The sequence below is a fragment of the Fusarium vanettenii genome, assembly GCF_000151355.1.
Source record: "Fusarium vanettenii 77-13-4 chromosome 1 genomic scaffold NECHAsca_1_chr1_3_0, whole genome shotgun sequence".
Taxonomy (NCBI): Eukaryota; Fungi; Ascomycota; class Sordariomycetes; order Hypocreales; family Nectriaceae; genus Fusarium; species Fusarium vanettenii.
Window position 1 is genome coordinate 4,439,025 of NW_003315881.1, and position 23,324 is coordinate 4,462,348.

Genomic DNA, 23,324 nt, shown 5'->3' on the forward strand with positions numbered 1-23,324 from the left:
AGCACAGTGTGTGTGGCTTGACCCCTTGCCCGACGCCACACTTGATGTGTGTTTAAAGTGAGATCGAGATTTCCATCCCGTACGGAGCTGCCCAAAGGAGGAATGGTTTAGCTTTTACCATTTCTTGGCGTGCCTCTTGAACACTTCAAGTTTCACCAAGATTCACACATCAAGACATTTTATGGAGCTTGACACTGAAACCATTGCGCCGAGTTGCCGAGTGGCTGGCTTAGAATGCCTGATCGGCAAGCATCCCAGGTGCAAAAGTCAGCCAAAGCCATCCCTTGAGACACAGACACAGTGCAAGTCTCAGTCGCTCAAACCCCTGGCGATCCATTGTGAGCCGCCTTGTTTGCCCTGCCAAGCACCGTGCATCTTCCCCTCTTATCTTCCTTGCCTTGGCCCGTAAGGATGATGGCGGATCTCGCGTTTATTATTAGAATATTCTCCCTGACGACCGAGACGCGTGTCGAGCCAAGCTTGTGGGGGAACGAGAATCAGGAGAATTCATCTCGTCTCCTTACGAGAGCGGCATCCCTATCCCGGGCCCCTGGCGGCCAAGCCAAGGTTGTTTTGTCCTCTGTATAAGATCTGCTCCCGGCCCCCGATCGCTCGCTCGCTGCCGTCATGATTACTTTCTTCGGCGTTGAGACCTCCCGCTTTGACATTGACACCCGTCAGCGTTTCATTCTGCAGAATCCCAATGGTTACCTGAGCTGAACCAGGCTTTCGTTCCTGATTTTTTCCTTTTACCTTTTTCTCTTTCCTTTTTAATGTTCTGGCCTTCTTCGTGATATCATGGGCGTGGGATTACCTTTTACCCCGTCTAGGGCAATTCTTTCACTCCTTATCGCCTTTTTGGTCTTTTACTGTCTTTGGAGCAGCCCATCATACGGTCGCCGTAACATCCCATATGTTCCCAGCAGTTATGACTGGAGCAAGCACGTCCACAGACAACCCTTGAGCCCCTCTGGGCGGGTCGGCCTACCCCGTGGCATCCCCCTCGAATTACCCCGGATTCAGCATGATTTCTCGGCCGGCGACCTCAGGAAACGAGACCTCGACACGGCCAAGCAACGGCGAGACGAGATTAAGCGGGCTTTTCGAAAGACTTGGACTGCGTATGAAAAGTACGCTTGGGGTCGGGATGAATTGGCGCCGCTTACTTTGGACGGGCGCGATACCTTTAGTGGATGGGCCGCCACCATCGTCGACAACCTCGATACCTTGTGGATCATGGGTATGAAGAAAGAGTTTTACAAGGCTGTCGGTTATGTTGCACAGATGGATTGGGATCAACCTACCAGTGACGGATTCAACGTCTTTGAGACCACGATTAGGCATCTTGGAGGTTTGTTGTCAGCATACGAGCTCAGTGGGGAGGGTGTCCTGTTGAGAAAGGCGGTTGAGCTCGGTGATCTGTTGTACGCGACCTTCGACAACTCGGAGCACATGCCGCCACACACCATCAAATTCCGCCATCTCAAGAAAGGCGAAGGCCATCCGGAGCCCAGGCAAAGCACCGCCAGCCTAGGAAGCATGAGTTTGGAGTTTACTCGTCTTGCGCAGCGAACTGGCGATGCCCGGTATTATGACGCCATTGATCGGATTACCCAGGCTTTTAAGCGGACGCAGAACGAGACGTCTCTCCCTGGTCTTTGGCCTCTTCGAATCGATGCGTGGAATGGATTCAAGGTGAACGATGACACGTTTGGGTTTGGTGCCAATGGAGATTCTCTGTATGAGTATCTCATCAAGGAATATGTCTTGTTGCAGGGACTGGAGCCCAAGTATAAAGACATGTACCTTGACGCCGCCGATGCGGGCATGAAGCATTTGATCTTTCGACCGATGTTGCCAGACAAGGACGATATTCTCATGCTGGGAGAGGCCAGCTTGTTCAGGGAGAAGGTGAGGTTGAAGACGGACGTTGAACACCTCACTTGTTTCGCTGGAGGTATGTATGCCATCGGAGGCAAGGTTCTTGGACGTGATGACCACGTCGTCGTCGGTGAAAAGCTGGCTCGCGGTTGCGCACGCGCATATGCTGCGTATCCCTCCGGTCTCATGCCTGAAATCGTCAACCTCCAAGCCTGTCCAAGCTGGGAACCCTGTGAATTCGCACCCCGATCGAACAAGGAGCCCCTAGGCTTCCAAGCCCGCGACAGGGCATACCTCCTCCGCCCGGAAGCCATCGAGAGCATTTTCATCCTCTACCGCATCACGGGCAACCAAGAGTTCCGTGATATTGCGTGGACCATGTGGACGGCGATTCGGGACGCTGCCGAGACGAGCGAGGCGTTTGCGGCGGTTGAGGACGTGACGAGGGAAGATGTGAAGCTCAAGGATTACATGGAGAGCTTCTGGCTGGCCGAGACGCTCAAGTACTTTTTCCTCATCTTTTCGGATGAGGATGTTATCAGTCTGGATGAGTGGGTTTTTAACACGGAGGCTCACCCGCTGATGAGGACGGCTGTTGGAGATTCTAGAAGGTCAAGATAACACCATGACGTGACATGGCCGTCTTTTAGATTGGATACCGCAGTGTTGGGGGAAAATTGGAATATTCTCGCCCCAGATCAAGAGTCCACACGCACAACTCGGACTGAATCACACCGCCATAGCTCCTGGGAGCTCCCAGGAGCCCCGAGGTTGTGCAACTATGCACCTCTGACAGCAATAATTAAACACCCTTGCCTGCAATGGCTCTCGTCCATCTTATTCGTCAAGCAGTCCGTTTCGCACTGCCGTGCGCTGCAGTAGCGCGAGGCATCTCGACGCGCCTTGTTTGCCTCTGATGCAGTTCACCAGCTCCCGGGCTCCCATTTTCAGGCCATGCCACCTGGGACAAGGAAAAAACGAGATAGATGTTAGATCATCCTCCTCTAAGTATGGTCAAATAAGGCATAATAAGAAGAGATAAAACTACTCTTAAGTTGCTTTTATTTCTTCATCATGATTCAGAGCACTTAGCTAACCCTTTCAGCGGTTCTGGTGTCTTGTCCCTTTCTCAGCCGGCATGCTGCATATGCACTCGCAAGTGATTGTAGCCCCGGGGGTCGGATGCCTTGTCTTGTCGCCCGGGAGTGTGCATTCTGCAAGCCCTTGTGCGAGGGAAAACGTATGTGCCACGGCCATGAATCGAGCAGCGCCCTAACATGTTGAGACGTGGTCGGTGGGAGATGCAAAAACCTGCGCTGCACGTAGCCGTCTGTTGCTTATTAAAAGCGTCTTCCCTCCCCTAATGAAGCAGGCTTTTCGCAATGCCCTTTTACCACTGCTCTTGCAGCTCTTTTCTCGAAACATTTCTGTTATAACATTCGCTACACCCACGCCTCGACGCAAGGATGAACTCACAGCCTCGGTCTGTCTCATTGCATCTCTGACCGAGCTGAGTGCCACACACAAAGCGACGGGCCCCAATGCAGGTTCAACCAAATCCGGAAAGCCCGACGTCGAGAAGGCTGTCACAAATCGACGGACTGCTCGCCGGCTTCAACGTTCTTGCGTCAGATTGCCCTATTGACAGGCAAAAGCAACCATGGGTTCGTCTAGAAGAACTCCGTGGTGACATGCAGCGCCAATGGGAGCATCTGAGAGATGTACCCCTAGCTGTGGATGATCTAGAAGGCTTCTGTGAGACTGCGCTTTTTGCGTATCGGAACGCCTTGGCTGGTCTTGTGCCTGTTGATCTTCCCAAGGTTGTTGGGCTTTGCAGCCTGTCATATGCCGTGTCACGCATTCTCGAGCGTGACGGAACGTCGCCGTCGGAGACTTTTCTAGACGATGTTCAGGTCTGTCTAAAGTCTGTGGAAATGGAAGAAGACCGGCAGATGATTGAGGTCGTCATGGCAAAGACTTGGCCCGTTCAAGCTGATCAAGACTCTCATGTCGGGAGCGGCACGATGGCCACTCACCAGGACCAAGACTGGGCTTACTATCCAAGCAGTCATGCATCTACTTACCCTAGTGCCACGTCTTCTGAACCATGGCAGATACAGGCCACCTCTTGCCTACCGTACAGTTCAACGGCCTCTGGGTTTGGTGGCCTAGTGGGTGGTCTGCCTGTGTCCGCCAACTGGGCTCAAACCACACAACGCCCCTTTGAGCAGTTTGACGCGGCAGTCGACACTGCTGACTATCTGCCTCTCAGTTTGATTCCAATACCGTCTGCACCATGGCCGGGTCCAGATCAAGTCGGGCTGCAGGTTGGATCCTATGGTCAACTGGAAGCCACAAGCCAACAAACGGCAGTGTCTTCCGCCCCCAGTGATCGTCCACAGCATCTCCAAGACACAGAGCTGTTCAAGGCCATTGGAAGCTTTCTGGATGGCTCGTCCGACTTCTTGGTGCTCCTCTCTGGGAACGGAGTAACCGCTAAGAACCTGGATTCCTGTCTCTCCTCCAACCAGGAACGGTCGACGGACAAGGAATGCCTTCAATCACTGTACATGGACCCTTTACTCAAGAGGCAAGAGTTTTCGCAAGCTCCATGCTCGACTATTCTCTCAATTACGAAGAAGTTTGTCGGCTATGGCTTCCTACAGAGCGTTGACGAGGCTCAGTCCTACATGACGGCGGTCGCAAAGGTGAGTAGACTTGGCCCCTAACGCCCTGCAGTGTGCTAATGCCCCAACTCCAGGAGCTGTTTTATGATACCACTGACTGGGAAATGTTCTGCCAGAGCATTTCAACTCTTCCAACAACTGTTGAACTGTCCACACAGGAATGCCGTTGCAGCGCGCCAACCAAAAAGTGAGTTCTCTTAACGCAGCTCAAGCGACAGTTATACTGACTACTGATTGCTCACCCAGGGGTTCTGTCAAGTGCCCCGACTGCAACAAGATTTTCCCCAGAAAGTGGAACATGAAAAGACACCAGAAGAAGAATCAGTGCCCCGCCAGCCGGGCAGCCGGTGGGCGGTAGGCTGTATGCCTCGCATGCCAAGTCATGTTTGTCCTTACAGGGGCCGGCTCTGAGAAAACAATGGGTACATGGCAAAGGTTCTCGGGGAAAGAGCGGTACTTGTTGATTACTTTTTCTCTCCTTCTTTGCACTTAGAGGGGGGAAATATGCTAACTAGGTTTCGATTCAACAGCGTCACGCGGCGCCAGGCTCTGTATTGTATATGGTAGATTTTTGGAGGCCCTCTTTTTCTTACAGAAAAACGCCCAAATGCACTGAAAGCTCACAGCCGAGTCTCGGATTGTCCGCGTGATTCCTTTGTATCCTTGGTCTTTGTTTTCCTGTTGTCGACTGTCGTGTAGCCACTAATGGCTCGTTCCGATGACCATACGTCGATCGCAAAGGGGGCATCCTTTGGCTCCGTCAACCACAGCTGCAACATGACTGGTGTCGCTAAGTTCTCACTGTCAGTAGTTGCTTCAGGCATGCCGGCTTAGGTAACCAACTCTGTTTGGTGTTCTTATCTCCTGGGGTGCTCATTTTCTTTTTTTCGTTTGGTGTTTATTGATGTCTTCAAGGCGGCTTCAATTGAGTTTGTCGCAATGACTTCGTGAACAAGGTCCGCGATGTGAGATGAACTTGAGAGCTATTAAATACATTCTGGCGTTCCCCTCCATTCTTGTGCTCTGTTCTGATCTGTGAGTAGAAACTACTCAAGGAGTAGAGCTGTTAGGGGTAAATACTCGCAACTTGCTCGCGAGTTCTCAGCTTTTCTCATGAGTAGCTTCAAGGCTCACTGAAATGCTGGTGGCAACTCGCGAACCGCTGATCTATTCACAAGGAACAATTTAATTTACTCAGGAGTCGAGAGCACTGCTCCTTGAGTAAGTATCTTTAACATTCGCCCCTGCCAAGTGCACTTTGACGTTGCACAATGCCCCTTCGCAACTGTTATCACCCAACCAAATACTCAACCTTAGCCTCGTTTTCAACCCCCAGAGACTGAATATTAAGCCCGACAGAAAGCCTAAGTTACGACATAGCGCAGGGCAGAATCTAACATGACCTGGCGCAGAGCCTTTAACAATGTACCTTGCAGAGCCTCATGGGCATTTTTGGCTTATTAGTGCGGGCGGGCATAAATAGCCATGGTCCCCTTGCTGTTAGAGATACCTGCAAGTCATTGTCCTGGCAGGACTAGGCCCGGCCCGCGGGACAAAGGTTGGGTTATTATCCATCGCCGCAAGCATGTTTGCTTACCACCCTAGCAACGCCGGTGGTGCCGTTCCTTCAAATCTCACTCCTTCCAATGCTGTCCCTTCTAATGCTCGAGCCCAGATTAACCGCTCTCAGGCGCTTGGAGTGGTCGATGGATTTCTTGCTGGTATGAGATATTTCGATGTAACGGAGTCCCTCAAGGCCAGTGAGCTTGGTGACAGTCTTCCCGAACCAGAGTGTTTCTCAAAGGCGACGACCCCTCTGCCCCCCGATCCCCAATCGGCCGACCAGATAGCCTTTTCCTCTATTCGAGACGTTCGAGATGGCATAAAATCCGGCTGGAAGCATTTCGACAAGGTGTCGCAGAGCCTTGACGAGCAAATCATCACCAGACTTCGCGAGACCTACCATGATGCTAAAAGCCTTCGAGAAGCTGGTGTCTTCGCCTTCCGAGACATCCTGACAGGCGATGCCCGCAAGAACATTGAAACATTCTTTGCGTTTTGCAGCCTTTCGCATGTCATGGCCGGTCTACTGCATACAAGGGGCAGACTCGACAAGACAGAAATCTTGGCCGGCCTCCCTGTCTGGTTGGATGCCCTGGAGGATCAAGAGGATCAAGAGGCATTCCAGAAGCTTGCCCAAAACCTCTGGCCTGAAGCCAACACTCACTCTTTTGAGCTGAACACTCCAGTGGCCATGCTTCCAGACAGCCTCCTCGCCTCCGCTTCAATTCCCAGCATTGGTCTGTTGAGCGCTGTGCCCTTCGTCCCGCCCAGCGTCCCAAAGCGACGCAGCGACGCCCTCGGTGCTGTCTTGGCTTATATGGACAATCCAGCGGGACTCCACGCCACGAAGATCTTTGACGCCGTGGTCCAGTACTGCAGCGATAACGGAGACTTCTGGTACGACCTGTCCGGGCGAGGCATCATATCGAAAGACAATGGGTCGCGCCTCGACTGGAACGGGTGGCGCGCCGGAGAGAAGAAGTCCATCCAAGAGCAATACCTTGCACGCCTACTGTTGGAAAAGGACAAACGAGACATGACGTCTCGCGGGATAGTGTCCGTGGTCGAGGGATTCGTCGATATGGGGTATTTGCAGAGCACTGACGAAACCAGGCGCTACATGGCGCATATAGCCAGCGTAAGTCGACTTTGTGACTGAAAATATCTCCCTCAGACTAATTCTCGAGATCCAGTCGTTATTCAGGGATGGAAAAGCCCAAGGCAAGTTTATTACATGGGTTAACAGTCCCCCGTGAGCCATCCCTTCATGCATCTTTAGCCTACACACCTAGCGTATTTGTTTGCTGACTACCTTCGTGCTAGAAAGCTGTTCTCATGCCCTACCTGCCCAAAGGTATTCCCTCGAAAGTGGAACATGGACCGACATAGTGAGAAATGCGGTAGGGAGGTACAAGGAGGGAGAAGGCAGAGGCAAGGTGCGAGAAGGGCTCACCCTTACAGATGAATTGAATGAATGATGGACCGTTTGAACAGCGAACTGGCAAGGATATTAGAACGGCAGAAAAAGCGGGATGGTTCATGACTACGTAGTTTATAGAAGAAGCAAGCGTGGAGTTTAGTTTGGCTTTACACTTGACTTGTGTCCGTGATCGGTGTGCTTCTCTGTTCGATACAGCTTATGAAGTTAGCCATAACCCGGCTGACAGGCTGCCGAGCAGAGAGATTGATCTCAAGAAGCTAAACATTCTCGCCAGTTTTTGCCGCTGTCAAGGCCAAAGACTATTTACTCCTAGGCTGTCAACCGCACATATGCTTATTACAAGCAGTCTTCATCATGATCAGTGCTAACTAATACCGTTCTTTACGGAGGACAAGCAGTTAATTTACCCAGACATGGTTCAGCCAGTTGTCTCGCTGTATGTCACCTGCGCATGGCAGCCATGCCTGGGATGGCCGACGGGAACAGGCTCTGGCTTCCACGCACTCTTCTTATTATCGCAAACGACGCTCAAACATCTCCCATCTTGCAGTCTTTGCCTTAGTTGCCCGTGTGAGATGCCCACTACCCTGGCCCTCCACCCCCTTCTCTCAGCCCTGGTATTGCCTCTCCCGCCGATTGGGAGACGTCATGTTCCAGCTCCATAAGCCACAATTGCAGCACCATGGACGTTGATTGATGAAATTTGTCACCTCTTCTCCCAAAGATATTTAGAATTGACTCATATTGATTACTATCCATCTCTTCAAACTATGAACCACAGCTAGAGCATGGCTCATCCAGATGCGCAGAGCAAACAGCATCCTCTATCCCCGTCTACTTTCACCAACATCAACCCGACCGGCGCCAACAACTAGATGAACTCGGCATGTCGATTCACGTAGAACCCAAGAGCGCGTAACCAAATCAATTTTCCCTCGTCAAGTCGGATCCTGTTTGGGTCCCCGTGCACCTCTTGATCCTTCTCGTTTGGTAGGCGGGGGCAGTGAATGAACTCATTCCCCTGGTCTGTATAAACGCACATGTTTTGGATCAGCCCATACTTCGTTCCCCTCCGGAGGTCGAGACAGACAAGGGCTCTCCCGTGTGTGGATTCAACCTCAATCATGATTAGCCCACTGAGTAGCATTGTCCACGTGCTCAGCGGTCTGTCAATGGAAAACCCATCTTCCGACTTGCGGTTGAACACTGTGTTGTACGGGCCTCGGGTCTGGAGGACCGATATAGACTCGTCCTGGAGTATCTTCGCAAGGATGAGCTGTTCGTTGACACCAGTTACCGAGGATAGCTCCGATACACTCTTGCACAAGACGCGTCCGTGCAAGAAGTCGTTCCATGGCCAGTTGTGAACGCGAACGCTCTTTGCTACGAGCAGTACAAAGGCAGCTAGCACCCAGCAGTACGTAGTGATGTTGAAGGGGTCCACGCCAGTGATGCGATCGCCGACAGCCACGCCAATAGACACTCCACCGGCGACGAGCAAGACGCAGAGGAGCATGAGCATCGACACGTAGAGCCTACAGTGCACCATTACGCCCTTTTCCTCGAGGACCCAAGCCTTCATCTTGTTGCTGAAGCCGTCAAGCTCCTGCTGGTGACGTTGAATCCGATCTGGGGTTGTCTGGTCGTCATCCGAGGACGCTCGCCATGTAAGGTCGTTTGGATCAAAAGCAAAGCTAGCCTCGCGACCAATATCGGCAAGTTGTCTTCCCGCGAACAAGTTGTTCCGCCGCATCAATGCTTTCGAGAGGGAACCGGGCTCGCCCGATCCGAGATTACGCTGCGCAGCATCATACTCGGCCGTGGTCAAGCAAAAGAAGGCCGTGTATTTGCCAACCGCGTGCGGTTTTATAGGGTTCTTTTCCCGCTCGTCCAGGAGCTCGTTGAAGATGACCGCATTGATGAACTCGCTCACGGAGCCCACGAGCCTCGGGCTCGTCATGATTAACGGAATCATGACCGTGACGGCATGGCTCATGGACTTGAGCATAAGCGGGTGACGCGCTGGCAGACTCTCGCTGCCGTCCCCATCAGGGGCGTAACTCCAAGAGATGCGGGTGCCAACCGACTTTTCCTAAGAGCTGATGCTCTTGGACTGACTATCCGCACCTGGTGTGGTAGCTGGCGGCCGGTTATGTGTAGGTGGCGAGCTTTCAACACGCTGGATGGTCTTGTCAAGCAAGTTGAACGAGTTCCTGGCGCAATTGACCATGGATATGTCAGAGGTGCCGAGAAAGTCGTTCCCATAATCCTGGTGAACTAGCGTGCGAAAGCGCTCGAAACCCGTGCCATAGACCATTGAGCAAATTTCGTACGACGTGACCGACTTCCTCACCAGCTTGTTTGTTCCACGCAGAGATAGAATGATGAAGAAGAGAAGATCAAAAATTCCGTGTCGATACTTCTCACACTGGTGGAAGTAAATGTTCCGCATGGCATCTTTCTTGCCGATGGACTCCAACGGCGCAAGATTTCCTCTGAAGCCTCGCATACTCTCAAGCATGGGCCCAATATTAGGTTTATTGTCTCCAGGACTATTTCCCATCATTTTGTTCTCGCCTTGCCGTCCACGGATATCGTCTTGATCCGGTATAGGAATATTTCGATCGGTAACACCGTTATCGATGGAGATCTGAGCGCATTCTTGCAGTCTTGTTGACACAACCTTGACTTTGGTGGATATTTTGGCCAGGTGGGCAATAATGTTGATGTAGAAGGTCTTGCCATCAACTGTAGCGCATAGTACCTGAGTCAGTACGGCTGTACAGTAGTTGACGAAGTTGAAGAAGTCTTGACGGCTGTGGCGTGGCATCGCTTCGCTGGAGTCGTTCAAGGCATCGTCTTCTTCCTCCTGGTCACACAGGTGGTCGAGAATGAATCGACTATTCCTCAAGTCATCGACACTATGCAGTTCTTGAGAATTCGACGCGAGGAGACTCTCGCCATCATATTTGGCAATATTCAAGGCGTGCCAGATATGATCCGCGATGTCGGCGAGTATCTCATAGGACCGTTTAGAGTCGACAGCCAGGTCCTCGCTCCCTTCAAAAGCCAGAGGTTCGGGGCTAGTGACAGCCTCAAGCAGTCGAACGACCTCGTTCGCCCAGAGCTGTTCCTGGGCCTCTTCGCTCACTTCATACAGCGTGACATCGTCAAAGTTCGGCAGGTCGGTTACCTCAACCCCCGGTGCCACAGACGGCATGGAGAAACGCTTGTGCATGCTCACGACTTCAAGGACCTCATCCTTAGTGATGGTTGCAAAGGGTCTCGGTCCAGACTGAGGGTCATCGCGGCTCGAGGGAGCCAAAGTGTGTGTGTTGGACTCGGGATCCATGGGCAAGATTGCGGGCTATTCCTAGCTCTGAAGATATTTAGAATAGGATAATGGATGATCTGAAGATATTTAGAATAGAATAATGGGTGATCTGAAGATATTTAGAATAGGATAATGGATGAGAATTTTTAAAAATTCCGAGAGTAAATAGATCAGGCGTGCGCGAAGAGGGTTGCCGAAGGGACAAGCATTGAGATGCATCAGGCTCTGAGCCTGCTTTCCGCCACCAACAACTCGGGCGTAGGGCATGTGTCTTTATGCATGAACCTGGAAATCGACTCGCTAATGTATCATTATCATTGGGCGTGGTTTTGCCCAGGATTACGTGCCGCACAACGGAGTGCTATCTGGGTAGCTGTCCATGTCTTTCCTTCGCCCGACATTGGATGGATGGGTTGAAAGCGCAACCGAACCGCAGAACAACTGCAAGCCAAGTCACATCAGGCAATCGCGTGATGTCAATATAGTGGGAGGCCTCAAAAAGGCGCTGTTTTCCCTTTTGCATTGGTGTGACCTCTGGTTGCGAGATGGCAGTCGCTTCCATTCCTCCTGCCTCCAAGGCTATCACCAGTCCGCGAACTTGACCTGCCGACCTACCCAAGTTAAAGAATTATCACAATTGCCCCATCGTTTTCACCTTATCCAGATCTCTCCTCTCACATCTTCTTCGGCGACAACGGACTGGTTTACTCATTCGAGGGCCTTCCTTACTGCAACCATGTCACTTGAAGATTATCAGGCTGCCCTGCCTGATTTATTTGGTGCCCCGGGGACCATACAGCCTACTGCCCCCGACACAACCCGTCCCGCTGTTGAGGGAACAGTGGCCACGGTATGATCTCAATCGACTCCAGTCTCGCTTGAAGGGGCTAATAGCAACACAGCACCAGACCAAGCCATCGAAACATACCAAAACCAAGGGTTTTGTGGATATCATCGAGTACCATACCGAAGGCCTCAGTGGCCATGATGTGGAAATCATCTCCACCGAACGATTTCTTCCCCACAAGAGAAAGAGTACCAAGAAGCAACAAACGTACAAAGACTACGCCGTTGTCCTTCGTCGAACATGGATGCAGCACAAACAGGTTTCCCTCTTGGTTCGAGTCGAGCTGGAAATCCAGTCCGAGGTCCTCTGTCGAGCATTCCGGCAGGTTGCCATTGACTCTTACGAAGACACCGACCTTGAATCCTTCCCGATCAAGCTTCGAAGCCCTTTCTCCGAGCTATTCTTCTATCGCAATGAGATCAAATCTCTGATGGAAGATGAGAATAACAGCGAGGAGATCCGTCAAGGTGCTGAGATCTTGCACGATTTTATACTCAAAAACGGGCTTATGGCGAGCATCGTCACCGATCACGAGAAATACTCTAAAGAAGGTAAGGCTGTTGGAGACATTCTCTGGACGATTTATCCTCCAAACAGCCTTGTGGTTCTCAATGTTGGAAAGCTCCAAGAGTGTTGGATTTGCCGCAACGTCTCGAGCAAGCAGGACGAATACGGATTCTCCCAGTGGGAGGTGGTTGGGTTCAGGATAGGATATAGCGGCGCCTCCCCTGGACTTACTCGGCAGACTTTCCGGCTTCCTATTACGGGAATGCAGGTGTGTAAGATCTCAGACCTGCCCTTGGTCCCAATCAAGAACTTCCAGGGCTGGCCCTTGTTAGAAAAGACATTGCACGCCAGGGCATCGAGGCTGCAGAAAGTTCTTGGAAATGACCTGTCGCTATTCGCGCCGCAGACATACGCCGATGTTGGATGGCCGATGGAACACTGTCATTACCATATATCCCTGAACCCTATGTTGAATGCGGATCAGGTAAGCTGCAGTCATTTCAAGCTATCGCGAATAGGCGAGAACATCACCGATGAGAACGATCAGTAGCTAATGTGCACTATAGCTTGATGACCGCGTCGTTGTTGACTACAAAGGGTTTCTCAGCGAACGCAGGAAGGGTGCTGCTGAGCTCGTGGACTTAGAGGGCAAGCTCAAGCAGCCCAAGTCGAGGGCCAAGGCAAGGGGCGTGCTTGCTAACGCTGAGCATCGCTCCAGGCTCAAGGACTCCCGTTCTTATGACTCCTCGGATACCGATTCTTCGGGATCCGACTCGGAATCGGTCGAGTTTGATTCCGAGGATGATGCGAATATCATGGAGTTCAAAACCGCCGGGGATTCCCAAGAGCCTCATGACTCGTCTCGGCCCAAAACTAACGACTTATCCGGGCTATCTGAGACGGTAAAAGAAAGATTTAACATCCCAAAGACGGATTTCGATCTCTTGTTTCCAGCCCAAGTCCCTGCATTTGGCCTCAAAAAGAAGCAGTGGCGTTGGATACTCAGTGATCAACTTCAGGATGTCACCTGGAATATGGTCGCTTTTGAGTCTTTGCAGATAGAGGCAGCGACGAAACATCTCGTGCAAGCTCTGGTCAAAGGCCACAAGGTCAACTCGACTGCATTTGACGACGTGGTGTCCGGCAAAGGCCAGGGGTTGGTCTTTCTTTTGCACGGGCACGTCATTCACCCAAATTGAATGCGCATCGGCTAACACTGCCACAGGAAGCCTGGATTGGGCAAGACGCTCACAGCAGGTGGGTGATTGTCAGCCAAATGTGAACGAATAAATGCTTACCGGATCTTTAGAAAGCGTTGCGGAGTACCTTGAGCGTCCCCTATATTCCATATCTGGTGGAGAACTGAGCACTGAAGTGACACGTTTGGAGTTGAGGCTGGATGAGATATTTCGTCTGACGAAGAGATGGGAAGCTGTCTGTCTCCTCGATGAAGCCGACGTGCTCCTATGCAAACGAAGCTCATCTGAGATGGACCGGAATGCTATCGTTGCAGGTATGCGTTGCTCCCAGATTCTCTTGGGTCCCTAGAAATTATAAGGCCAAAGCTAATATGTGAGATGACCAGTGTTTCTCAGAAAGATGGAATACTTCCAGGGGGTTTTGTTCCTAACAACCAACCGCAAGCAAGACTTTGACGAGGCATTCAAGAGTCGGATTCATGTCACAATTTCCTATGGCGACCTTTCAGATGACGCCCAGGCACTTATCTGGGAGCGGCTGATTGCTACAAACAAAAATGTGCAGGTGGATGGTTCCTGGACAGCGGCTGCCTTTGAAGCTCCCAGAAGGCCCAGGTCAAGGCTGCCTTGGATGATTTGCAGCGGCTATTGGAGTGGGAACCTACGCAGCCAAGGGAAGGGAAGGTTATTGCTGGTTAGATGGAACACCCCGTGGTGCGAGAAGTCCCACCCTGTACCTAACTAGCTGCTAGGGCACTATCTGAAATGCGGGCTAACTTAGTGTGCTAACGTTACTGCCCTATCCTAGCCTTAGCATGATCCCATGGCCCTCATCATCACAGTTCAGATTCCTGCTGAGCACGCAATAAGTGTGCAAATGGAGATGCCTGCCTTATTCACATTATGCATACCTGAAAAACTAAGTTTGCGAAGCAATTCAATTGAAACCACTGAATTCTTGGCGCCACGCAATTATTTCTCTTGGCTGCTGAGGAGGCCTCTCGCTCTCGCGTTCCGTCCCATGGTAGGGAACCACCAGCCCCATCAATAAATGGCGTCGCCACGTCTCCCTGCGCCCCAGTGTGGCTGCCAACCACGCGTAGCAACCAAAATAGCAACGACCAAAAACTCTACAGTTTAACCGAACCGTTGATGCATAACCGTGGCTGGCTGTGCAGCAGTTTCCCAATCGGGAATGTCTATTGCCCTTTGGTGGCATGTCCCTTGCCACTTTCGCCGCGCACTCACCGAGACAAATCAGGGTAAATCTGTAGATCTTGTTGTCTGACAGGGGAAAAAACAAAAGACGGCAGTTGATAGTCAGACGGACTTCTGCAGCGGTGATGACATGGCCCGGCATGGCGCAGTCTAGGCGGAGCCACAGCCGATCGACGGCAGGGACGAATAAAGCTGGAGATCCCTGAAAGAGGGAGAAGCCGTGATTGGTTTACTCAAAGGGCTGTGACAAGGGTAGCTGAAAATTAGTGGAGGCATTGACGCAACTTGTGTCCCCGCCACATTGCGAAATGAGATGACCAGGGAAAGCAAACAAAATTGAAACACGCCGCCAGCGCAGGTATATATGAAGGGAGATTATGCCCCTTCTAATCTTGATTTCCATCTCAGTTCATTACATCACAACAGTCAAATACCCCGGGTTTTCTACTTAACCTTACATCTTTAACAACCAACTCTACTTCTACACCAACACTCAACTACCAACCACACACAACACCATCAACATGCTCTTCACCAAGATCGCCGTTCTCTCCATCGCTGGCCTCGCTGCCGCCATCAACGCCGCTCCCGCCATCACCCAGGCCCCTGAGGTCCGCCGCGATATTGGCGACGATATCGAGACCTGGGCCAAGGACAAGGCCAACGACGCCCAGACCTGGGCTGAGGGCCACGCCTCCGAAGCTGAGTCTTGGGCTAAGGACAAGGCTTCCGATATCAAGAGCTGGGGTGAGGATCACGCCTCTGAGGCCGAGTCTTGGGCCAAGGATAAGGCTTCCCACATCAGCACCGCCATCGATGCCGCTGAGACCTGGGTCTCCACCAAGGCTGGTAGCGTCGCTTCCCGTGTCAGCAGCGCCGTGAACGAGGCTGCCACCAGCACCGACGATGACGACGATAACGACAACGCCGCCGTGAGCCTGCGCGGCCAGGCTGGTGCTGTCGCCGCCCTGGTTGCCCTCGGCGCCACTGCTTTCGGCTTCATCATGGCTTAAGCGCAATACAACAACGTCACGACCTTCGAGATACCCCCTCGCGCGAAAAAGGCATACACATTTTTTCATGATTACCGGAGTTTGGGGACCCAAGGGCATTAGAGTACGAGCAACACGATAGAACGTCGTTGCCGGAACTGGCTGGGCATAGGGCATAATGCAACGGTTTAACGACGTGCAAAGCACAGAACTGTTTTCTAGACAAGCATCAATTCATTAAACATTTTTACTTTATCTTCTGATCATCTACTATTGAGTGATATGTTCTATAACGCCGCCTCTATGGTACACTTGTCTACATCTATGATACAGTATATAGCTCGCCTCCCAGCCCAAACATGAAACATTGCTAGTGAGTCGCGATGTTACACCCAGGTACTGCGGGCCAAGGCGCTATCCAAACCCTCCCGTCTTGGAAGGGTCTTCATGAATCCTTCTGACCCCGGAGATACAACCCATAAGGTTCAAGTTGCTCCTTTGTCAACTTGCTTGGTGACTTGACGAGCGGGTCCTCTCCCTTCATCGTCTTGGGGAAAGCCATGGCATCCCGCACCGTCGCCGTGTCCGTCATGAGCGCGACGAGTCGGTCAAAGCCCAGCGCAAAACCAGCGTGAGGAGGACATCCTGACTGCAGTGCTTCAAATAGGTGAGCAAAGTCGGCGATTCGCTTCTTGGGCACCTTAAGGATGTCCTTCATGATGAACTTTTGGACTTCGGCAACGTGAATACGTTCGCTGCCACCACCGACCTCGACACCGTTCAGCACGAGATCGTAGGCTGCGCTCTTGGCATCGAGGGGGTTTGTGAAGAGGAGCTCGAGATCGGCCTGGGACAGGGGAGCTGTGAAGGGGTGGTGGGATGCTGCGATGCCAGCGCTGCCCTCCTGACCTGGCTCACCCTCCTGACCTGGCTCACCCTCCTCGACGGGCTTGAACATGGGGAACTCGGTCACCCACACAAACTGTAGCGAGCCCGGGGTGCCTAATTTCGGTGTCGACATGTACTCTGCCTCGACAAGGGCCTTCCAGAGGGCACTGCGCAACTCGCCTATCTTGGTGGAGCCCTTGCAGTACTGACCCTGGTGCTTCTCCCTGGCCTGGAAGACGACGAGATCACCGTCATTGAGTTCCTTGCCCTCAGACACAAGATCCAAGATGGCCTCAAATTCGAAGCCAACGGAGCTTAAGCCCATGAGTGGTTTGCTCGAGTCGTAGACAAGCACTGAAGGCTGTCCGTCGGGGTTGTTGGCCAGCCCCGTTGGCAGGTCGTCCATAAACTTGATGACGAACTCACGCGCCTCCTGGGGAGAGACGTTTTCTAGTGGGAAGGTGAAAGCTTCGACTAGCGGGTCTTCTATATCAGTGATCATGCTGACGAACTGGCGATAAGGCTCAAGGTCTGGAATAGCATGGACCTGAAATTGTTAGTGGCATGTAGGGACATAACACATACGAGAACTGTACCTTGTTGGGGATGCGCAGATCAGGCTTGTCAGTTCCATAAGAAGCAATGCTGTCTTGGAACTTGATCGTTGTGAACTCGTGCGCGAGAGGCTCATCCGTAGGTTGTGGGCCATCAGGAATCTCCGTCAATATAGGAACTCGCTGATTCCGAATCTCCTTATAGCTATGCGCCGGCCGTAGAGCCTCCAGGGCTTCCAGAACAATGTCGTTGACGTCCTGTCTCACCTTTGCCGCACCAGCAAAGGACCACTCCATATCCAGCTGTGTAAACTCCGGCTGACGATCCGCCCGAGAGTCCTCGTCTCGGTAGCAGCGCGCCCACTGCATATACTGCCCGATACCACTCGCCATGAGAATCTGCTTGTACTGCTGGGGACTCTGGTTCAAAGCGTACGCCATGCCGCGCCGGCGGGTTGGCACGAGGAATTCCCTAGCGCCTTCGGGTGTTGACTTGAACAGTGTCGGAGTCTCAACGTCGATGAATCCCTTGTTCAGCAGGCCCTTGGTAAGCTCTGCCTTGAGCCATGACCGAAACTTAAGGCGGGCCTGAAGCTCTGGGTGGAATTTGATCTGGTAGTGTCGCTTGTGCGGCGGGAAGTTGACTTCTTTCGTAACGATAAGGTCCTTAGGGACGCTATTGAGGGTTCGGAGGTTCGTGAGGGAGACGGTAGGCTTAGAAGAGGTAGACGAAGGCTCTCCGATGCTTTCATTCTTCGGGGTCTCGTTTATCGCATCGACGAGGACGGGGCTGAAGGCAGGGACGTCGCGCAAGAGGGCGTGGGCTTCGGGATCGTTCGCGGCATCGGCGCAGAGCTGAATCACTTCCCCCGAAGAGGTCGTGAGGTCGGCAAAGATGAGGTTCTTGGATACGGCCCTCTTCTTGCCTAGCAATCCGGAGTATTTGCCAGGTCTGGTGTTCTTGAGGGGCAGATCCGCATTGCTGTCTGACGCATGTTAGCAATTGGGTACGGAGAGGATGCGAGAGCCATACACTTCTCCCAGAGGCCCAGAATGTCCTTTTTGTAGGTCTCGTTGATTGCTCCATCGGCTGTAGCTTTAGTCTCTGGGTCGGAGCTCTGGGCGTAACAGCGCCGGGGCAGGCATTGTCGTGCCCGCAGCAGCGTCAGGGAGCTTGCGCATGCCCCGCGACGCAGCGCGAAGCTTCCGCGACCAAGAGGAAGCACCATGATCGCAAGAGAAAGGGCGGGGAAGCTATACTCGAGTGAATTGAGTCATTGTTCGAGGGGTCGTCCGTGGTGGGCCGATGGTTATCGCCAAAATTTAGAGGGAGAAGAGAAAATCCGCCCGGCGGGTTCGGTGAGCGGCCCCACTTTCCGCTCCGATCGGCGATTGGTGGTGCTTCAATGGCTCCCGGCGTGACGGTCTTACCACGTTTGCCATGAGGAACTTAGGAAGAAGATTGGTAAAATTAGTATTTGCTCTTCGACTCTTTGAGAATAGAGAGTTAATCGGAAAGTTCAACGGTGCCTTCTTATACGCCCATGGATGTTGAGGCCGACCTTCGGCCACACCAGGGTGCAAGTGGGCTGACCAGCGCTCGTGTTACCTCTTGCCTCCTCAACGATCATTGATGCTTGCCCAAATAGTCTTTCACCAACGTTACCTACCTATCCATTCAATATCTCGTTCTGGCTCCCGACTACCTACCTAATCTTTAATCATCCGCACATTTCCCATCATCTATCGCTTTGGATTCATGGCTTACAACTGCTACCGCCAGTAATGCAATATGCCTATCGGTAGCTGGACTGCTGTTGTAAACATGCAAGAATACCCAGAAAAATGCCCTGGCCACCTGTGCTTGAGGGCTTGGAACGCCCTCTCGGAAAGCCTCGAGATCATTGTCATTGGCCGTTGAGAGACACCCCTGCACCTGCACGCTCAGCCATTTCACAGCCATCCAGCCGAGAGCCTCGTCTTCAAATCTTTTCTCTTTTTCTCTCGCATTTCCTCCCATATTTCAGCTTCAACCAGAAGAATCTGAACAGCGCAGCTTCCACCTCTACCAAAACTCCCTCAATGTCTGGCCTAGAGCCTTTGGTAGCCCTCGGGCTTGCCTGCAGCGTCATGCAAACGATAGCGTTCGCTGGGCAGACTCTCTCGCTGTGCAAGAAGGTCTACAATGATGGACAGCCGGACCCTGCTCTCAACGACTACAGTCTGGAACTGTCAAACATCTCCGAGACGCTGAAAAACAATCTGAACACAGGCAGCGGGGTTCTTTCGCGTGATGATCTGGCTCTTCGGGACACAGCAGAAAAGTGTCTCGAGGTCGCAACCAAGTTGACCCAAGAGATGCAGAATCTTTCCCCTCAAAACGGGCAGAAAGGGGTTCGAACCAGCATTCGACTCGGGTTCAAAACACTCTTTCGGAAATCACGCCTGGAAGAGTTGGAGACCAGCCTCAGAAATATCCAATCGGCCATGAACACTCAACTTCTCGTGGGGACACTAGATCGAGTTGATACGTCCACAATCGAGCAGCAAAGCGCTCTGACAGACGCAAGTCGCCTTCTGGAAGACACAATTCAGCAGTGCTCCGCAAAAAACGAAACCAAGCTCAACCTGATCACTCAGGAAAATACGGAAACGCGAGATCAACTGCTCCAGGCCATGAACAATGCGCAATCTCGCATGGAAGCGCACATCAAGTCTGAGTCATTCAAGAACACCCAACTGCTACAAACACACATTACGACTGTTGAAAGCAACACCCAACGACAAGTTGATCAATTCCAGGAATGGAGGGACAAGCAAAATGACGAACTCAGTTATCAGAGCCTGCTGCAAAGCCTCAAATTTGAAAACATGGAGGAACGAAAGAACCAGATCGATGAGAATTATCCACGTACATGCCATTGGATCTTCGAGGAGCCTGATGAGGAGTCTGATTCGGAGTCTCTCCTTTGGGGGTCGACAATATCATATGATGACGGCTACGGTGGGACTAGCGTCCCGCCGTGCTCTTGTTCTGAAAGGCGAGAAATACTATGGGACAGCTTCACAGACTGGCTGGGATCCGGAGATCCGATTTACTGGATCTCTGGCAAACCAGGTTCAGGGAAGAGCACTCTGATGAAGTTCGTCTCATCCAATCCTAAGACGAGGGAATTTTTGAACAAGTGGCAGCCTGAAGCCCAGATCTTCTCGCACTATTTCTGGAAAGTAGGATCTGAGATGCAACAAAGCTTAAAGGGCCTTCTAGGCTCTTTGATGTATCAGATCTTTTGCGAAAACCGACAGATGGCTTTGGATTACATTCGCCAGACACAAGAGATCCACAGGAAGCCATCGACAATCGCAGACTGGGACACAAAGAAATTAGAGGCTCTTCTTCACACCTATGTTTCTGGCTCCACAAGCGGCATCTGCTTGTTCATTGATGGCCTAGACGAATTCACGCCCCATCGGGACTACCACGATCTACTCTTCCTCCTGAAAAGCCTCTTGGGACCAACCGTCAAACTCTGCATTTCGAGTCGTCCAGAACAGGTATTGGAGAACCATCTACAGGGCTGCCCAAACCTGAGAATGCAAGACTTGACAGAAAGTGACATGAGAAAGTATGCTTCAGGATGCCTGGGCCGGGCCATCTCACCGATAGACGAGGAACTTCACACCGACATTCTTGTGGACCGGATCCTCGCAAGGGCCGATGGGGTATTTCTTTGGGTTGTCCTCGTTTCTAAGAGTCTCGTGATTGGGATCGAGAACGGCGACTCTGATTCGGAGCTCAGGCGGAGACTTGACTCGATGCCAGGAGACCTGGCAGCACTATACAAGGACATGTGGTTGAGATCAAACGAAGATAATCGGATTTACCAGGAGACTGCTTCCTGGTTCTTCAACATCATTTTTGCTCGGCTACGGGCAGGAAAGAGACTCCCTTGCTTGCAGCACGAGTCAGTATCCGTTTTTGAGCTGATGGCCGCCACCGATCCAACAGTCTTAGATCAATTCTTGGACCGCGGCGATGAATTCTCCACGGCGGACCTTCATAGGAGATGTTGCCGCATCGCAAAAGCTGTCGAGACTCGGTCGGCTGGACTCCTTGTAGTGTCAAAGGTGTCGTGGGTGTCGTCGTTTTATCCCCAACAACCGGATCGATACGACACACTGGAGGACTATAAGAATACAACGATCGGATTTACTCACCAGACTGCCCTTGAATACCTCCTTCATACTGAAGAAGGGCGGGCTCTCTGGCAGACAAGCGAGATCTCCACCAATGAAGCCCTCACCAGGCTTATCAGAGCTTGTCTGGTACGGTGTCACATTCGGAATCCTTCTCCCGACAGGGAGCAGCCATGGGCCTATCCAGGGACCTTTTCAGGGCACTGGGAGCTCCTTTCGTTTCTAGTCTCAACTAGGTATCTTGTGGAAAAGGGTGCATCTCCTCCAGTAGGCCTCCTTTCGGCCATTGAGAGGGCTCACGAGAATGGAAACATACGTTCATTGGCTTTAAATTTCCCCGCAACAGGCGAGGCTGTATTTCTGTTTTGGGCAGGCCTTTCAGGGCTTGCGGACTACGCTATCAGTCGACTGTCTCGAGTACAGTCAGGAAACAGCCTGAAAGCAAACATCATGAAGGAATTTCTGGCTGCCCTCTGCGTTTGGGATAGTGGGCATGAAATTGTAGACCGAAACCCGATGATCCGGCAGCTGCTACAGCAGGGTATTGCTCCCAGCGTCGATGGTACCTTGACAAAACCCTGGACTCTCTACCTCAGAAGAACCTTGGCTACAGTTTCGAACCGCCTATCACAGCGGGGCATCAGCGAAAGCATGGGCTTAGAAGAATCCAGAGAGATTGTGCTGACCTTGAGGACGTTTCTTGAAATTGGCTCTTCCCTCTCAGGCGACATTCCAGTACTGATTACGTTCGCCGGCGAAGGAATAGGCTACCAGCTCGCCAGGCGGCCCAGGCCTGATCCAGAAGAGAGTTCCTTTGGTGATTTGTTGTGGATCATACTCACGGCCAACCCCGTATGGCTGATCAATGCACTTCTCGAACACCTTGATCCAGAGGCCAACATGGCTGATATAGGGCACGAACGAGTAACGCAATCTGCAAAATCAATAATGGTAGTATGGCATAACAGAGAGAGCGGCCTTCAATGGCATAACAGCGAGGGCGGCCTTCAAGGTTGGCGAATACAGGATGAGGATGCTTACAAGGTTGCAGACCAGGTTTTTCTTTGTTTGAGAAGATCCAATAGAGCCTCAAGTAAAAAGAGGACATATCTGGAAGAAGAACTCAAGAATATGACGGTGGAGGTGACGGGTAGAAGTAAGCAGATGAATGAAGATGAAGTGGCGGCGCACCTAGAGGCGGACGAATTTCCTTTTAGTAGGATTGCAGGTCATTACGGCCTAATTTTCAGCAATCCGATGACGATTAGCTGGTATTAGCCTATTGCCCGCCTGTTCGGAGCAGCTCACCCGCTTGGTTTTTGATCCGCAAGATCCGCAGCTGCATGGATAAGGGGAGCTGGGCATTACTCAGGATTTGTTACTGAGCGTGGACTTGGGGATCTAGAATGCGGTGTCTGGACTCTCTAGCTATCTACCTATCTCCGGAAAATCTTGTATTTCTGTGGTCCAAAGTACTCGGTCTACAAATTGCGTCCCCCCGTTGCAAGACATTTCTTCCCAGAGAAAACCCTGTCTTGGCAATCGACGAATATATTCTATAGGTGATTAATTCGAGGCCACCAGCGCCCAACTTTAGGAACCTCTCATTTAGTTAAACAATATACTATAGAGGGTTACCTAGGGTAAAGAAAAAATAAGACGTAAGGATAATCTCTTTTAATCCCCCCTTAAATATAATTATCATAAAATTATATATAAATCTCGTAATAATTATATAATTTTAAATAATCCTCTGAAAACTCTAGTGTCTTATTTATTTCTTTGCCTGCGTAAGGGCATCACTTATTCCTCGGGCCTTGTGGGTAGTATCGTCGTTCGTGGGTGTATTGCCAATGCGTTCTATATTGTGGTTGAAGCTCAGCCCTAGATGGGCTAAGTGGGTCAGAACATCGATCCTCGTTCTCCTCATTAGGGCCGTGTAAATCTTATTTAGACAGCATCTGCTACTATTGAAAGGCGAGTCCCCTGTACCAACACAAGATACGGGTTAATCCT

General features: G+C 51.7%; 8 protein-coding genes across 8 annotated transcripts; 6 read left to right on the forward strand and 2 right to left on the reverse strand.

The window, feature by feature from the left end:
• Positions 1-798: 798 nt before the first annotated feature.
• Positions 799-2,502, forward strand: NECHADRAFT_75646 (uncharacterized protein; the record flags this gene model as incomplete). The annotated part of the gene is made up of 1 exon (XM_003053924.1): positions 799-2,502. One exon carries the CDS (start codon positions 799-801, stop codon positions 2,500-2,502), a length of 1,704 nt encoding a protein of 567 aa, XP_003053970.1.
• A 920-nt stretch (positions 2,503-3,422) lies between these two features.
• Positions 3,423-4,926, forward strand: NECHADRAFT_75647 (uncharacterized protein; the record flags this gene model as incomplete). The annotated part of the gene is made up of 3 exons (XM_003053925.1): positions 3,423-4,589; positions 4,727-4,755; positions 4,815-4,926. The coding sequence occupies 3 exons, from the start codon at positions 3,423-3,425 to the stop codon at positions 4,924-4,926; spliced, it is 1,308 nt and encodes a 435-aa protein (XP_003053971.1).
• A 1,227-nt stretch (positions 4,927-6,153) lies between these two features.
• On the forward strand, positions 6,154-7,520 carry NECHADRAFT_75648 (uncharacterized protein; the record flags this gene model as incomplete). The annotated part of the gene is made up of 2 exons (XM_003053926.1): positions 6,154-7,269; positions 7,455-7,520. The coding sequence occupies 2 exons, from the start codon at positions 6,154-6,156 to the stop codon at positions 7,518-7,520; spliced, it is 1,182 nt and encodes a 393-aa protein (XP_003053972.1).
• Positions 7,521-8,443: 923 nt separating this feature from the next.
• NECHADRAFT_75649 (uncharacterized protein) lies at positions 8,444-10,924 on the reverse strand (the record flags this gene model as incomplete). The annotated part of the gene is made up of 2 exons (XM_003054629.1): positions 8,444-9,594; positions 9,691-10,924. 2 exons carry the CDS (start codon positions 10,922-10,924, stop codon positions 8,444-8,446), a joined length of 2,385 nt encoding a protein of 794 aa, XP_003054675.1.
• A 914-nt stretch (positions 10,925-11,838) lies between these two features.
• On the forward strand, positions 11,839-14,204 carry NECHADRAFT_32031 (uncharacterized protein; the record flags this gene model as incomplete). The annotated part of the gene is made up of 5 exons (XM_003053927.1): positions 11,839-12,744; positions 12,827-13,441; positions 13,490-13,521; positions 13,628-13,773; positions 13,846-14,204. Coding segments are annotated over 5 exons (2,058 nt in total), but the record flags the coding sequence as incomplete, so codon positions are not given.
• An 858-nt stretch (positions 14,205-15,062) lies between these two features.
• NECHADRAFT_102409 (uncharacterized protein) lies at positions 15,063-15,923 on the forward strand. Its single transcript, XM_003053928.1, has one exon. The coding sequence runs from the start codon at positions 15,202-15,204 to the stop codon at positions 15,688-15,690; it is 489 nt and encodes a 162-aa protein (XP_003053974.1). The 5' UTR covers positions 15,063-15,201; the 3' UTR covers positions 15,691-15,923.
• Positions 15,924-16,114: 191 nt separating this feature from the next.
• Positions 16,115-18,340, reverse strand: NECHADRAFT_31440 (uncharacterized protein; the record flags this gene model as incomplete). Its single annotated transcript, XM_003054630.1, has 3 exons — positions 16,115-17,104; positions 17,154-18,097; positions 18,145-18,340. The coding sequence occupies 3 exons, from the start codon at positions 18,338-18,340 to the stop codon at positions 16,115-16,117; spliced, it is 2,130 nt and encodes a 709-aa protein (XP_003054676.1).
• Positions 18,341-19,193: 853 nt separating this feature from the next.
• On the forward strand, positions 19,194-23,196 carry NECHADRAFT_75653 (uncharacterized protein; the record flags this gene model as incomplete). Its single annotated transcript, XM_003053929.1, has 2 exons — positions 19,194-22,464; positions 23,075-23,196. 2 exons carry the CDS (start codon positions 19,194-19,196, stop codon positions 23,194-23,196), a joined length of 3,393 nt encoding a protein of 1,130 aa, XP_003053975.1.
• Positions 23,197-23,324: the final 128 nt, after the last annotated feature.

Excerpts from the sequence above, each read along its gene's own strand:
- NECHADRAFT_102409 (XM_003053928.1), top strand. The coding sequence starts at position 15,202 with ATGCTCTTCACCAAGATCGCCGTTCTCTCCATCGCTGGCCTCGCTGCC.